At 47.2% G+C, this 15,777-nt stretch overlaps 1 protein-coding gene across 4 annotated transcripts in view; it reads left to right on the plus strand.

Annotated features, from left to right (window-relative positions):
* The window catches only part of HCK (HCK proto-oncogene, Src family tyrosine kinase), a 39,470-nt gene extending 26,847 nt beyond the window's left edge, over window positions 1-12,623 (plus strand). For 3 of the 4 annotated variants that reach the window (XM_030830948.3, XM_030830949.3, XM_070043645.1), the window contains 4 exons: window positions 27-103; window positions 4,806-4,959; window positions 7,311-7,442; window positions 11,588-12,620. In XM_030830948.3, the coding sequence (XP_030686808.1) occupies window positions 27-103; window positions 4,806-4,959; window positions 7,311-7,442; window positions 11,588-11,790 (566 nt within the window). In that variant the 3' untranslated portion in view covers window positions 11,791-12,620. Of the gene's footprint in view, window positions 1-26; window positions 104-4,805; window positions 4,960-7,310; window positions 7,443-11,587 lie in introns of all 4 variants that reach the window. The other variant, XM_060285020.2, reaches the window with a different exon arrangement.
* Window positions 12,624-15,777: the final 3,154 nt, after the last annotated feature.

Consider the following 15,777-nt stretch of genomic DNA (forward strand, 5'->3'; position numbering starts at 1 on the left):
ATGTTGCTTCACCCTCCCCGACACAGGCAGCCTGCTGGACTTCCTGAAGAGTGAAGAAGGCAGTAAGCAGCCGTTGCCAAGACTCATCGACTTCTCAGCCCAGGTGCGAGTCTAATGGGGAAGTCTGGGGAGGGCGACAGGAAGGCAATTATCTCTTCAACAAATGTTTATTGATCACATACTATAGTAGTAACAGTAATGATAGCTAACATTTATTGAGTGCTCAGGATTAAAGTATGCTTTTTCTATGTGCCTTCTATGTACTAACTCACGTAGTCCTCACATCAACCTTCTAGGGTGAGATTTTTGTTATCTATTCCTTTGTGATCAACCACTCCAAAGCTTAGTAGCCTGAAACAGCAACGTACTATTTCCCATGATTCTGTGGAGTTGACTGGGGTCGGCTGGGTGGTTTTTCTGCTCCACGTGGTGAAACCGAGGTTCCTCTTGTGGATGCATTCTTCTGAGAGCTTGCCTGGGGCTAGAATGTCCGAGACGGTGGCTCATCCTCCAAGTCTCTCTCCAGTGGCCCCACGTCACTCAATAGGCCAAGCAGAGCTCCTTTACATCCTGGCAGCGAGGTTCCAAGAGGGAATCTTCTAAGGGACCAAGCCGTAAATGAGCAAGCTCTGCTTGCATCACGCTTACTAACGTCCCCGTGGCCAAAGCAAGTCACATGCCCAGCCCTCAGTCAGTGTGGGAGGGACTACACCATGAGTCCCAGGAGGCATGGTTCACTGGAAGCCGCTGATGTAATAGTCCGGCCACAGATAGGTAATTGTCACTCCATTTTACAGCACAGGAAATTGAGGCACAGAGATGAAGTGAAGTACCGGTGAGGAAACTAAGGCCCAGTGAGGTGGAGTAGCTTGTCTAAATTACTATGTTACTTTTAGGGGATACAGCAGTGAACAAAATGGAAAGTATTGCTGTCCTCCCAGGGTTTACACTTACGAAACAACTGAATCTCTTAGAGAGCCAGGACCCAAGTGGTCCTGGCTCAGTGCCAAAAGAATGCAGTATCCAGCAAAATTTAAAATGTCTGTAAATCACACAAACGCTTCTTAAACCCCATTTTCTTTCTCATCTTCCCTTCACTTTCTACAGCTCTTCTCACCCCCAGCCTGAGTGCTTTTTACTTCTAGCCTCTCATTCTGTCCTATCTGTGGGAAAACAGGGGAGGAAAAGTCTGCTATGGGAGTACACGGCCGGAGCACTTAGCCCAGTCCAGGAGCAATCTGAGAAGGCTTCTCAGAGGAAGCGGTCTCTAGGCTGAGCCCTGAAGGATGAGTAGAAGTTAGGCAGATGAAGAGGAGAGGGAAGGGTATTCTAGGCAGAAGAAGCAGCCTGTGCCAAAGCCCAAAGGGCAAAACAGGAGCTCAGCCTGGTCAGTTGGAGGCTGGGCCTGGCAAAAATGAAGGGGGTGTGGCTCGCAGCCTGGAAGGTGTTAAGGGAGACGGGGGGCGCCTGGGCCTAGGGCTGGGCCTTCTGGAGATGCCTGAGGCAGAGTTCACTTGAGTAGGCAAATCCTGGGGGGGTGGGCAGAGGTATAATAAAAGAGTTTACCTTTCAGAGCCTGGAATGCCAGAGGCCTATGGAAATCAAGACCTGGCATTTTCCCTTCAGTGGGCGCTGCCCCGGGGAAACAATAGTCTGGCCTGTTACTAAATTATAACCATCAAACTGGCAGAAACCTTGCCGGGTGGAGGTTCACGGACTGGGGCAAGAACCACTCTCCTCATGGCACAGACAGGAAAATAGAAACCACAGGAGGGAAAGAGGTTCCAGGCCCTTGTGCATCAAGGAGCAGAGGTACCCCCAGAGCCCAGGGACGGGAAGGAGTCAACCTGGTGGCCTGATCTTCACTTCCAGTCTAGAGAGGCAGGTGGGCGCAGTCAGTGGAGGCTGCCCAGCCCTGTCACCAACTGGCTGTGGAGCCTGAGATCCACTCTGGGTCTTGGTCTCTCTATTTGTCAAGTGAGGGAATTGGACCATCTCTGTGGTTTTCAAGTTTGAAAGCTTTTTCTTTTTTTTTTTTTTAAGCCATAACTCGGTTAGTCAAATGAATCTTATAGAGCAGCTGAATACTTTAAAATAGATCAAAACAGAGCTGCTCTGATTGAAGCAGGTGGCCTTTATTTTCTCCCTCCAACCCCAAGATGACCTTGAGGTATCAATTGGGTTCAGTTTGAAGAGCCCTGAGCTGGGATATCCCTACAGGCCCTTCCAGCTGGTTCTGTGATTCCCTGATACTCTGAGAAGCAAACCCAGTAATAACGCCTGACATCATGGCAGCCCACTTGGTGGGCATGAAATCTCACCACCTCATTAACCCCCAATTCGTAGACCAACCCTGAACCCAGTCAACCTATCCACTATTTGTTCAGTTGACAAACCCTTGAGAAGAACCACTATATACACATGGGCTTAGAAATCACGTAGAGTTTTGCTATTGACCCCAGCTCTGCCTGTGTAGCTTTGAGCAAATTGCTTAACCTTTCTGAGGGCCACTTTCCTCAACAGGGACCATTATAGCCACTGTTGAAGTGAATAATTATATGCCAGACTCTGTTCTAAGCCCTGATGTAGACTTAGAGTATTAATCCTCACACGACCCCTTGGAAGAAGGTTCTATTGTCCCCATTTTACAGAGAAGAAAAGTGAGGCACAGAGGGTTAAAATAGTTTGCTTGGAGGTCACAGAGATATGGGGCTCAAATTGAGCTGGTCCAACCCCAGAGTCACCTAAGCATTCTCATCTGCTGTCTCCTGAGTGGGGTTAGTCCCACCTGCCCCACTGAGCTCATGTGCTCATGTGCAAATCCATAACATGAGAGTCTGTCCCTGGGTACTGAAAAATGGTAACGACCAGCATTAGTGCCTGCTCTGTGCCAAACATTCAGGTAGAGTAATGGACACAGACCCTGTGTCCATTACTGGACACAAGGCTGCCACAGCAGGGCTGTCAGATTTCCAGTCCTGGTCTCCACTTGGGCCAGTTAAGTATTTCTCTAGGATTCAGTTTTCTCACCTGTAAAATAGTGCTGATATCAATAGTACCTCCCCCAAAGCAGAGAGTAAATGCTATTTAAGTTTGTTAAGTATTATCTTATGATTAATGAATAAGCTACAACATCCGCCGTTAATGTTACAGCTGTTGTTAACTGTTTGGTCGAGGAACTCCTTATAAATTTTCCACACCCCCTGGTCAAGACTCCGCCTTACCACAAACAAAATCAGAAAGTCTCACGTCTTTGTTGGAAAGACTGGAGCCTCAGACCTCAGTTCCAATGGCCACAGGTGCTCCCTGCTGGCCATTTTCCACAAGTGCACCATCCACTTGCCTCAGACTTTGAACAGGCTTGTGTCTCGGTTTGGTCTGGTCAGAAGTCCCACCTCCCCAAATAATCTCACCAGATTGCACCCAGCTGCAGTTCTCCAGAGCACTGGGGTTCTGAGTAACTAGAGGCAGCTTGGGGTATGGGGAGTGGAAATCCACAGACAGGTTTGAATCAGAATCTCCCTGGTGGTGTGATCTAGAAAATGTGTCCCTCCCCTGTACAACAGAAATGGTGATAATGCCTGCCTCAAGGACATTGAAGGCCAGTTTATGAACTATAAATGCTATTTTCTGAGTTTCTGAGGGTTAGTCATAAGCCTGTTTCTGAGGGTTAATGCACAAACCCTTGTAAGTGGAAAACGTCTCTAAGGAAAAATCCCACATCTTTCTGTCAGGCTTCCAAGGTCCCATTGTGAATAAGAATCCTCCACACAAGGTTGGGATTGACATATATACATTAATATGTATAAAATGGATAACTAATAAGAACCTTCTGTATAAAAAATAAATAAAATAAAATTCAAAACAAAAAAAAGAATCCTCCACACAGTCCATTATGCACTCAGCAGCCATGATGACATTAAAATATATATCAGACCATGTCACTCTCCTGCTCTAAGACTTCTTTCTTCCCTTTATGCTTAGACTACAACCCAACTGCCTCTCCTAACCTACAAGGTTCTTCCCAATCAGCAGCCTCCCTAACAACCTCAACTCCCCCAACTTCCCCTCTGGCAACTTCTGCTCAGCCACCTGTTCTATGAATACCCAAGCTCACTCCTACTTCCGGACCTTTGCTCATGGTGATGCTCTTATTTGACACATTTTTATCATCACTCAGATCTTTCCTAAAGTTTCACCTCATCAAAGCAGCCTTCCCTGACCATCTAATCCAAAACAGCCCTCTACACTTCGTGTCCTATTACCTGCTTCATCCTTTCTTTATGGTACTTATTACCACCTGCAGGGACCTTGCCTGGCTCCCCACCTGTTCAAGCAATATGTCTGGCACCCATGAGACACTCAGTAGATATTTGTTGAATGAATAAAGGAATTTTCCCTACCCAGGCTTCGGGGTGAAGGAGGCATAAGAGATACAGCAGAATGTTATGTGAGCCTAGGTTGTTCCCAGAAGTGGGGTTGAGGATGAAAGCCCGTCGAAGTATATTGGTTTGTGTGTGTGTAGGTCCCTGGAGAAATAACACTTTTTCCTCAAAGCGTTCTTGGGAGGTCTTGGAGCTCTAGAGAAGCCCCAAACTGGCCCAGGCCCTGAGGATCCCCCCAGTCTGGCTGGGTAGACAGAGAAATGCCAACCTGAGCCCAGGACCCTCCCACAAAAAAAGAGGGAGCTGGCGCACGTATTTTCCAGCCTTCTCACACTTGGACATTTCTCTTCTGCTTTTGGATGAGACCCATCTTGGGCTGGGCCAGATCCGAGGGTAAGCGTGTCTCTCTTTTGGGTGGAGATTGCAGAAGGCATGGCCTTCATCGAGCAGAGGAACTACATCCACCGAGACCTCCGAGCCGCCAACATCTTGGTGTCTGCGTCCCTGGTGTGCAAGATTGCTGACTTCGGCCTGGCGCGGATCATAGAGGACAACGAGTACACAGCTCGGGAAGGTAGGGGATGCTGCCGAGGGCCCCGTGAAGCCCACTCGGGTGGGTCGTGACTGTTGAGAGTTAAGACCCGTGAAAGTGATTGGTGAAAATGCAAAGGTCTGTCCCAGTATCAGCTGTGAGTTATTAAGCTGGACGGACTCCTGGACATAGTGTCTTGGTCTGCAGAGTTTCCCCCAGTGACTGTGATCAGTTGTAGATTGGGTTAGTCAAGTCATGTTGAAATTAAGGGTAAGAGCAACGTTATGTGTAGTCGACAAAAATTGGGAAGCATCTGGGCTTCCCTGGTGGCGCAGTGGTTGAGAATCCGCCTGCCGATGCAGGGGACGCAGGTTCGTGCCCCAGTCCGGGAAGATCCCACATGCCGCGGAGCAGCTGGGCCCGTGAGCCATGGCCGCTGAGCCTGCGCGTCCGGAGCCTGTGCTCCACAACGGGAGAGGCCACAACAGTGAGAGGCCCGCGTACCGCAAAAAAAAAAAACAAAAAAAAACTGGGAAGCATCTAAATGTCCACAAATAGTAGAATGATCTTTAAATTGGGGTCTATTCACAGAATATGATATTATGGAACGATGAGAACTTACGAACCAGTGACACATGCAAAGAAGTAGATGACTCCGACGGCATAATATCGAAATAAAAGAAATCAGACAAAAAAGTAGATGCTGGATAGTTGCATCTATATAAAATTCAGAAACAGGCAAACACATATGTGAAGGTTGACAGCAGCAATATTCTTAAGAGCCCAAAAGTGGAAGCAACCCAAATGTCCATCAACTGATACACAAAATGGGATATAGACATACAATGGAATATCATTTGGCCATAAAAAAAGGCACGAAGTACTAATATACCCTAAACATGGATAAACTTTGAAAACATCATGTTAAGTGAAAGAAGCCAGACACGAAGACCTATATTATATGATTCCATTTATATGAAATGCCCAGAACAAGCAAATCTACAGACAGAAAGTAGATTAACTCCAGCCTAGGGCTGGTGTGGGGACCTGGCAAGAAATGAGTAGTGACTGCTGTGGTTTTGGGGGGTATGATGAAAATATTTTAAAACACAACTTTGTGAATATACTAAGAACCATTGTACTGTATACTTTAGGTGGGTGAATTATATGGTCTGTGAATGTATCTCAAACAAAAAAAACAGGCAAAACTCATTTATGATGTTAGAGATCAGAGTAATAGCTACCTGGATTGGGGGGGGGGTATTGACAGAGAGGGGGCCGGAGGGAACACTTCTGAGAAAGTGTTCTATATCTTGATCTGAGTGGTGATTACAAAGGGATATACATATATAAAATGCATCAAGTTGTGTATGAAAGATTTGTACATTCTATTTCATGTTTATTATGACACAATTAAAAGAATCTAAACTTAGGGCAACCACTAAAAGAATAGAGTGTAGGGCTTCCCTGGTGGCACAGTGGTTGAGAGTCCACCTGCTGATGCAGGGGACACGGGTTCGTGCCCTGGTCCGGGACAATCGCATGTGCCGTGGAGCAGCTGGGCCTGTGAGCCATGGCCGCTGAGCCTGTGTGTCCGGAGCCTGTGCTCTGCAACGGGAGAGGCCACAACAGTGAGAGGCCCACATACCACAAAAAAAAAAAAGAATAGAGTGTATAATTTCTAAACCAAGAGAGGATAAGCAGGAATAAAAAAAACTCTCTCAATCCCAAGGAAGGAAGGGATTGGGGAAAAACAGAAAAAACATAGAGCATTTTCAGAACTTGACTATGTACTAAATCATAAAGCAGGTCTCAACAAACTCCAAAGAACATGTATCCTTTACACCACATTCCCCAACCACAGTGGAATTATGATAGAAATCACTCACCAAAGGTTAACTAAACCCATCCCAGACCAGAGGCAAGGAGGGGAGGACTAGAAGGGGAGACACCCAGTGACGGGGGAAACCTCAGAGGCCAAGAGCCAAAATCTTCCCTTTCCCCATTGCAGGGGGTTAGGGGGCGGAGGCATCAGATGTGACCTGGTCTCAAAGTCCCTTGAAGTTCTGCTGTCCCCAAAGATCCTGTGACCTCTAGGACTCCACTCTTCAGGAGTTGCAGTTCACCAGGACATCAGCTGAATCAATGAGGTGGCCCCAGAGAGTGAGTTCCCAGACACATCCCAGGCACCTCGGCCCACTCCTCCCCACTTTAGCCATCTGTCCTCAGGATGGATGTTCCTTGCTTCCACGGAGGCCAGATTGAGGGAAGTCACAGTTCTGCAGGGGGCAGACGTTGGCAGCTGTACCGCTGTCCTGTTCCCTTGCATTAGCAGAGACCCAGCCCTGACTGCTCCCCAGACTCAGCCTGACTCTGCTCTGTCCAAACCACAGGGGCCAAGTTCCCCATCAAGTGGACAGCTCCTGAAGCCATCAACTTTGGCTCCTTCACCATCAAGTCAGACGTCTGGTCCTTTGGTATCCTGCTGATGGAGATCGTCACCTACGGCCGGATCCCTTACCCAGGTAGGAGAGAGAACATCAGCTTGGGGCTGCTTCCAGGGCCCAGCCTGGCTCTCTTCTCTTATCAATGCGGCCATTCGGACCGAGTTTTTGTTTGTTTGTTTGTTATTTTGTTTATTTATTGTTATCAATTTTTTTTTTTTTTTTTTGGCTGCATCGGGTCTTCTTTGAGGCACGTGGGATCATTCATTGCAGTGTGCGGGCTCTTCGTTGTGGTGCGCGGGCTTCTCTCTAATTGTGGCTTGCGGGTTTTCCCTCTCTAGTTGTGACACGCGGGCTCCAGAGCGCGTGGGCTCTGTAGTTTGCGGCACGGGGGCTCTCTAGTTGAGGCACATGAGCTCAGTAGTTGTGGCACACAGGCTTAGTTGCCCCACTGCATGTGAGATCTTAGTTCCCTGACCAGGTATCAAACCCACATCCCCTCCCTTGGAAGGTAGATTCTTTACCACTGGACCACCAGGGAAGTCCCGATTTTTATCAATATTTTTATTGAAGTATAGTTGATTTGCAATGTGTTAATTTCTGCTGTACAGCAAAGTGATTCAGTTATATACATTCTTTTTTTTAATATTCTTTTCCATTATGTTTTATCATAGGATATTGAATATAGTTCTCTGTGCTGTACAGTAGAACCTTGTTGTTTATCCATTCTATATATAAAAGCGTCCATCTGCTAACCCCAACCTCCCACTCCATCCCTCCCCCAACCCCTTCCCCCCTGGCAACCACCAGTCTGTTCTCTATGTCGGACTGAGTTCCTGGCCCTCACCCCCAACTTCCCCTCGCCTGCCCCATCTCAGTTAAAGCCTCCATTATCCATCCAGTTTCTTAAGCCTGAAATCTGGGAGCCTGCTTGGCCCTTCCTCTTCTCTCATCCGTTTCCACATCCAAGAAGTCACAGGGTTCTGGCCATTTGACTCCAAAACACCCCAAGTCGGCCCACTTCTAACTCCACAGCCTCCACCAACACCAGGCCAACATCCTCCCTCACCTCGCTGGTGCAGTGGCCTCCTAATCAGTCTCCCATCTCTCTAACAGGCCTTTCTCCACCTGAGACCAGAGGGATTTTTCTAAAACTGTGAACCAGATCTTTTCCCTTCTCCACCTCTAACTTTTTAATGGCCTCCCAGCATAATTAGGACAGAATCCCAACTCCTAATTGTGGCCTGCAGGTCCTTCATGATCCAGCCCCTGCCTACTTCTCCCGCTTCATTTCATGCTGTACCCCACAGCCCAGTCATCTAAAGCAGCAACCTTTTTGGCACCAGGGACTGGTTTCACGGAAGACAGTTCTCCCACGGTTGAAGGTGGGAGGGTGTTTCAGGCGGTAACGCGAGGGATGGGGAGCGATGGGGGACAGCAGATGAAGCTTCGCCTGCTCACCCGCCGCTCACCTCCTGCTGTGCGGCCCAGTTCCTGTACTGGTCCACGCCCCGGTGGTTGGCGACCTCTGATCTAAAGTACCATACATGTCCCTGTGATTCTCATTCACAATACCCTATACTGTTTCATTCACAGCATTCATCACCACTGATAACTATATATTCATTTGATATTTTCTCCATCAGACTCTGAGCTCTGTGAGGCCAGAAATCATTTCTGTATTCCTCACTGGTGCATCTGCACTGCCTACATTTGTGCTTGGCTCATAATGGGTGTCTAGTAACTATTCGTCAAATGGATGAATTTATCCCCATGCCTATGGGCAGCACCCTACACTGAGTAGACCATAGGGTATACAAAGATATACCCGACATGTAGATTGCCAGGGACTCAGTAAATAAAGTTGTTCGCTGTTCCTTTTCAGTTGGGATGTATCCTAGGGTATCTGTAGCCAGAACACTGGGGAGAAGAGGCAAGGTGGATATAAAGAGTCCCTGACTTTTTTTTTTTTTTTCGCGGTACGCGGGCCTCTCACTGCTGTGGCCTCTCCCGTTGCGGAGCACAGGCTCCGGACGCGCAGGCTCAGCGACCATGGCTCACGGGCCCAGCTGCTCTGCGGCACGTGGGATCTTCCCGGACCGGGGCATGAACCCGTGTCCCCTGCATCGGCAGGCGGACTCTCAACCACTGCGCCACCAGGGAAGCCCGTGTAATAGTAAATAGTTCTGAGTTTTAATCCTGTCCCCATCAACTATTACACTTTGGGAAATCCACTTGACTTCTACCCTAGTTCTTCATCTGTAAAAGTTATAGGTAATGATGTCAACTACCTTGCAGAAGTGGTTTTGAAGATTAGAAATAAAAGGTGTAGACACTTGGTTCACTCATCAGTATTTATCAAATTCCTACTGTGTGTTAGGCATGAAGAAGGATATAGCGCATGAAGGATACAGTAAGAGACAAGGTCCCTGCTCAGCAGGAGCTCACGTTCTAGCCTGGAGGAACACACACTAAACAGACACACACTCTCAGTGGAGATCACTGCAGAGAAGAAAATGAAGCAGGGGCTCGGGAGAGGGGGTGACATGGGCCTCCTGCGGACAGGGAGCACTGTCAGAGCAGGTCATATTTGAGCGGAAAGCCAGCCGAGTGAAGATCTGGGGGAAGGATTCCAGGTAGAAGGTACTGCCAGCTCTTAGGGCCTGCGGTGTGCCTGAAGAATAGCAAGGAAGCCAGGTAGCTGGAGACAAGGAATGAGAGCAGACGGTACATGAGGGGGTTGGCAGGGGCCCAGTCAGGCAGGATCCGTAGTCATGGTGAAGCTTATAGGTGTTAGTCTAAGTGTACAGAAGCTATTGGAGGATTCTAGGCAGGGAAGTGGCATCATCTGATTTCCACATTTAAGCGATGCTTTGGTTTAGTGTGGAGAGTGCATCGGGGCTGGGGAGATGGTGGGAGCTGCAGCAACGGCACAGGCAGTGGTGACAGTCGTAACAGATATAAGTTGATGAGTTGGTGCTGTGTTTTATAAGAAGAAAGGGTGTGACTTACTGATGTGGAAGGTGAGGGAGAGAGAAGAATCAAGGATGAGTCTCCTTGTTTTGATTGAGCAACTGGGTGCATGATGGTCTGGGAATAGAAATTCAAGAATTCCATTTCAGCCCTGTTAAATTTGAGGTGACTTGTAGACATCTAAGTAAAGATGTTCAAGGAAGCACTTGGATCTATGAATATGTTTGGTGTTCAAGACTGGTAATATAAAATTGGGGATCATAGATGTTTAAAGTGTTGTTCTTGAGGATAACTAACATAAACTTTAATTGAACAAAGAAATGTTCCCAGGGCTTCGCTGGTGGCACAGTGGTTGAGAATCTGCCTGCTAATGCAGGGGACACGGGTTCGAGCCCTTGTCTGGGAGGATCCCACATGCCGTGGAGCAACTGGGCCCGTGAGCCACAACTACTGAGCCTGCGCGTCTGGAGCCTGTGCTGCGCAACAAGAGAGGCCACGATAGTGAGAGGCCCGTGCACTGCGATGAAGAGTGGCCCCCACTTGCCACAACTAGAGAAAGCCCTCGCACAGAAACGAAGACCCAACACAGCAAAAATAAATTAATTAATTAATAAACTCCTACCCCCAACATCTTCTAAAAAAAAAAAAGAAATGTTCCCACTCATAGGGTGACACTGAGTCTAGCTACCTGTTTTATCTTGAGGGTACACCAATAAAAACCAGGCAATGGGTTATGGAATGCTGTATCCATTAGGATGCATTAGGCTGCAAGTAACAAATTATCAGGCTAAGAGTGGTGGAAACAATAGGTAAGTTATTTTTCCCCAGAGCAAGGAATCTGGCACTGGTGACTGGTCAGTTCAGTTGCTCAAATGCTCTCAGGACTCTGGGTTGGTTCCTCTGTGACTGTCTTCCCCATGTGGTCAGATGGCTGCTGCAGCTCCAAAGATCACATTGTGTCAGTATCCAAAGGAAGCAGGAAGGGTGTGTCCTCCAAAGCCTCTTTTCTCATAAGGGAGAAAAACCTTGCCTGAAAGTTTCCTGGGAGTCTCCCCATCAGCTCCATTGGCCCAAACTGTGCACCAGGCCCCTGCCCTCGCTGCAGGGGTGGCTGGAGAAGGGATACCTGGCTTTCACAGTGGGAGGAGCTCAGTTCCCATGGGGAGGTGGGGAGTGATGGTTATTGGGGAGGCAACGGTGTCTGCCACCCCAACCCCAATCCCTCCCTTTTCAATTCCATGGCTCCTTCTCAGGGATGTCAAACCCCGAGGTGATCCGGGCACTGGAGCGGGGGTACCGGATGCCTCGACCAGAGCACTGCCCCGAGGAGCTCTACAACATCATGACTCGCTGCTGGAAGAACCACCCCGAGGAACGGCCCACCTTCGAATACATCCAGAGTGTGCTGGATGACTTCTACACGGCCACCGAGGTCCAGTACCAACAGCAGCCATGACGGGGGGCGGCCAGGCAGGGCCAGGCACTGAGGCCATGCCTGCGCAGGGGCTCCAGCACCATCTGCCCAGCACCCGCTCACCTTTCCCACTCCCAGACACCCACCCTCTCTCCAGCCACAATTCCTCATCTGTCAAGTGGGTGGGTTGGACCGGACAATCTCTTTTTGACTCTAGCAACCCACAATCTGCCAATCTCAGGACACCCCCGGTTGATATTTCTATTGCCTGGGACGGCTGGATTCCAGTTACAGCTGTGGTTTGGATGGAGAACTTTAAAAATAATGAAATAAATATTTAAATAAAAGATCTGAATGCTAAAGGTTTTACTAACAGGTTGACTTGTCTTGTCCTGCCAATTTCTGAACATTTGCCTTTTGCTGGATGTCAAGTCAAAGGGGGAAGGACTGGCAAAGAGAAGTGGGGTTCAGTGCTCACAGTTTTCTAACTGCCCCCAAATACTTGCTAGCTGTGTTAGTTTCCTATGGCTTCTGTAACAAATTAGCACAAACTTGATGGCTTAAAACAAAACAAATTTATTGTCTTGCAGTTCCATAGGTCAGAGTCTGAGATGGGTTGGCAGGGTTCTGGGGGACAATTGTGTACTTGCCTTTTCCAGCTTCTAGAAGCTGTCCACATTCCTGGTTCCCTTCTGTTCATCACTCCAAATTCTGCTTCTGTTATCATATCTCCTTCTCTGACTCTGAGGCTCCTGCCTCCCTCTGTTACTTGTAAGAACCCCTGTAATTACATTGGACCCACCTGGATAATCCAGACTAATTTTTCCATCTTCAGTTCCTTAATCATATTTGTAGTCCCATTTGCCACATAAGGTAACATCTTCACAAGTTCCAGGAATTAGGACGTGGACATCTTTTTTTTTTTTTTTTTTTTTGAGGGGGAGCATTATTCACCTATCACAGTGGATGGTTTTTTGTCTCCCAGAAGCTGGGTCGGCCAGGATGACAGGAATGATTTTTCACGATCTGGGACACTGACTCTCCTGTCAAGCCACTTTGCTATGCATGTTGGTGGGTCTGGATCTCCCACAGGATAGGGGGCTGCCTGTAGCCCCTGCATTTCTCATGGCCAAGCAGCCACCATGGTTGTTAAGATGGTATCCACCATTGCAGGAGCCCTGGCAGCTGGGCTATCACTGCTGAGAGGTATCTGGTACCCTGCGTTGGAAGCTCTCAGTGGAGGGTAGGGGGGTGGGGGCAGATGTGGGAAGGAGGCAGAGAAGATGAGGCAGTGGGGCCTTCCTGCATGTTGTCTCAGTTGAAAGTCACTGTTGGTTAGCTTTGTGGTAGGGGGAGCGATGAGAAGAGGTGGACAGTGGGGTGGGGAGCAAATAACACCTTTCTGTATTCTTGTATCTCCTGAAGGATCTATCTCCTTCTGTGAAGCACCTGCCAGAGTCCCATGGAACGCTATACTGACTTGATTCTGTAGCCTTGAGTAGCACAGGGTCTAACCTTAGGCACTGGGTATAAGAACAGTGGAAAATAAAGCTAGCAGTGTTTCAACTGACTTAGTTTATAACTGAATTTCTCTCTTGCTTTCTTGTTTGGGAATGTGTCTTTGGATATCTGAAAGCAGAGCCCAGGGTCCTGTGATAGGAATCTGCATATATGATTTGTGGCATATTAGATTGCTGTTCAGTTATCCATAGGAGGAGTGTACTTCCTGCCCCACTGATGTTGAGCTCGGCCACGGACTTGCTTTCACCAATGGAATGTTAGCAGATATGATGTAACCAAAGACTAGAAATGTGCTTGTGTGGCTGGGCTTGCCCTCCAGTCTTTTGACCTGAAAAGAACAAGGTCCAAGGAAGATAAGTGACATGTGAAACAGATCTGGACCCAACCTGCAGCTTGGATTTAAACCCAGCTGAGCACGGCCTTGATCAACTGAAATCCAGCCAACCCATGGACATGTGAGAGAGAAGTAAATGCTTATTATGATAAGCCCTTGAGTTCTGGGGGTGTTTTGTTGTGTAGCATTATTATAGAAATAGATGACTGAGAAATAATCTCAAAAGGTGGAGCCTATATGGACAAGATCAAAGGGTCAATTCCTGCCCTCCTGCTCTCTCAGTTTACACTGCCCTCTGAACCCCATCAGCCTACACCCTGATTTATCCCTTTGGTCACAGGAAAGACTGATGAATACTGGGGACAGGTACAACATCAGAAGTATGATCTGTGAAAGAAAAAATTGATAAATTGGACTTTTTTAAAATTAAAACTCTGCTCTAAGACATTTAAGAAAATGAAAATACAAGCTCCAATCTGGGAGAAAATACTTGCAAAACATGTATCTGACAAAGGACTGATATCCCAAATACACAAAGTCTTAAAACTCAACAATAAGAAAGCAATTCACTTTAAAAAATGGGCAAAACTGGGCTGCCCTGGTGGCGCAGTGGTTGAGAGTCCGCCTGCCGATGCAGGGGACACGGCTTCGTGCCCCGGTCTGGGAAGGTCCCACGTGCCGCGAGCGGCTGGGCCCATGAGCCATGGCCGCTGAGCCTGCGCGTCCGGAGCCTGTGCTCCGCAACAGGAGAAGCCACAACCGTGAGAGGCCCGCGTACCGCAAAAAAAAAAAAAAAAAAGGGCAAAACACATGGACACCTCAAAAAGAAGATATGCAGATGGAAAATAAGTATATGGAAAGATGCTCAACATCATGTGTCATTAGAAAAATGCAAATTAAAATAACAGTGCAATACCACTGCACTCCTATCAGAATGGTTAAAATTCAGAACACTGATACAACCAAAAGCTGACAAGGATGTGGATCAACAGGGACTCTCACTCGTTGCTGGTGGGAATGCAAAATAGTGCAGGCACTTTAGATGCCATTTGGCTCTTTCTTACAAAACAAGCATACTCTTATCATACAGTCCAGCAGTTGCACTCCCTGAATGAGCTGAAAACTTATGTCCACATGAAAATCTGCACAGATGTTTGTAGCAGCTTTATTTATAATTGTCAAAACTTGGAAGAAACCAAGATATCCTTCAATAGGTGAATGATAAACAAACTGTGATACATCCATATAATGGAATATTGTTCAGTGCTAAAAAGAAATGAGCTATCAAGACATGAAAGAACCTTAAATGCACTAAATGAAAGAAGCCAATCTAAAAAGGCTACATACTGTATGATTCCAACTATACGACACTGTAGAAAAGGTAAAACTATAGAGACAGTGAAAAGCTCAGTGGTTGCCAGGGGTTTGTTGGGGAGGGAGGGAGGGATGAAGAGGTGGAGCACAGGCGATTTTCAGGGCAGTGAACCTATTCCATGTGATTCTCTTAATGGTGGATACATATCACTATAAATATGCCGAAACTCATAGAATGTACAACACAAAGAGTGAACCCTAATGTAAAATATGGACTTTGGTTAATAATAGTGTATCATTATTGTCTCATCAATGCTAACATATGTACCACACTGAGGCAAGATATTAATCATAGGGGAAACTGGGGGCTGGATGAGGGAGTATACGGGAACTCTGTACTTCACACTCATTTTTCTGTAAACATGAAACTGCTTTAAAAAATAAAGTCTATTAAATAAATATGGGGATAGATTTGTGCCACCCATTTTATGGGAAAACGGCACGCACTCCTCCCCAGAAGATGGCAAAGAAGGCAAAGAAGGCAAAGAAGGTGCCCATTCTAAGATGTTAATGACTTGTTTCAATCTTTTCTCTAGTTATAGCTTTGAGTTTAAATATAGGGAAAGCACTTGTTTCACTCTCTTCCCTGTGACTTGTAAAACTTTCTCCTCATTACCCCCCTGGGCCCTCAATTTTGTCACGTGTCTGTCCTTGTCACAATATGTTCTGACATAAGGCTATAACAGTTTGCATTCTGTTTGCATCCCTTCCCTTTGGGGGGTTGGCAGTGACTGCTGGTTGTCCCCATATCTATGTTCCCCCTTCTTCTAGAAGTAGAATTCTGAGAAACAGAATTTTTA

This window comes from Globicephala melas, chromosome 15, assembly GCF_963455315.2.
Source record: "Globicephala melas chromosome 15, mGloMel1.2, whole genome shotgun sequence".
NCBI lineage: Eukaryota > Metazoa > Chordata > Mammalia > Artiodactyla > Delphinidae > Globicephala > Globicephala melas.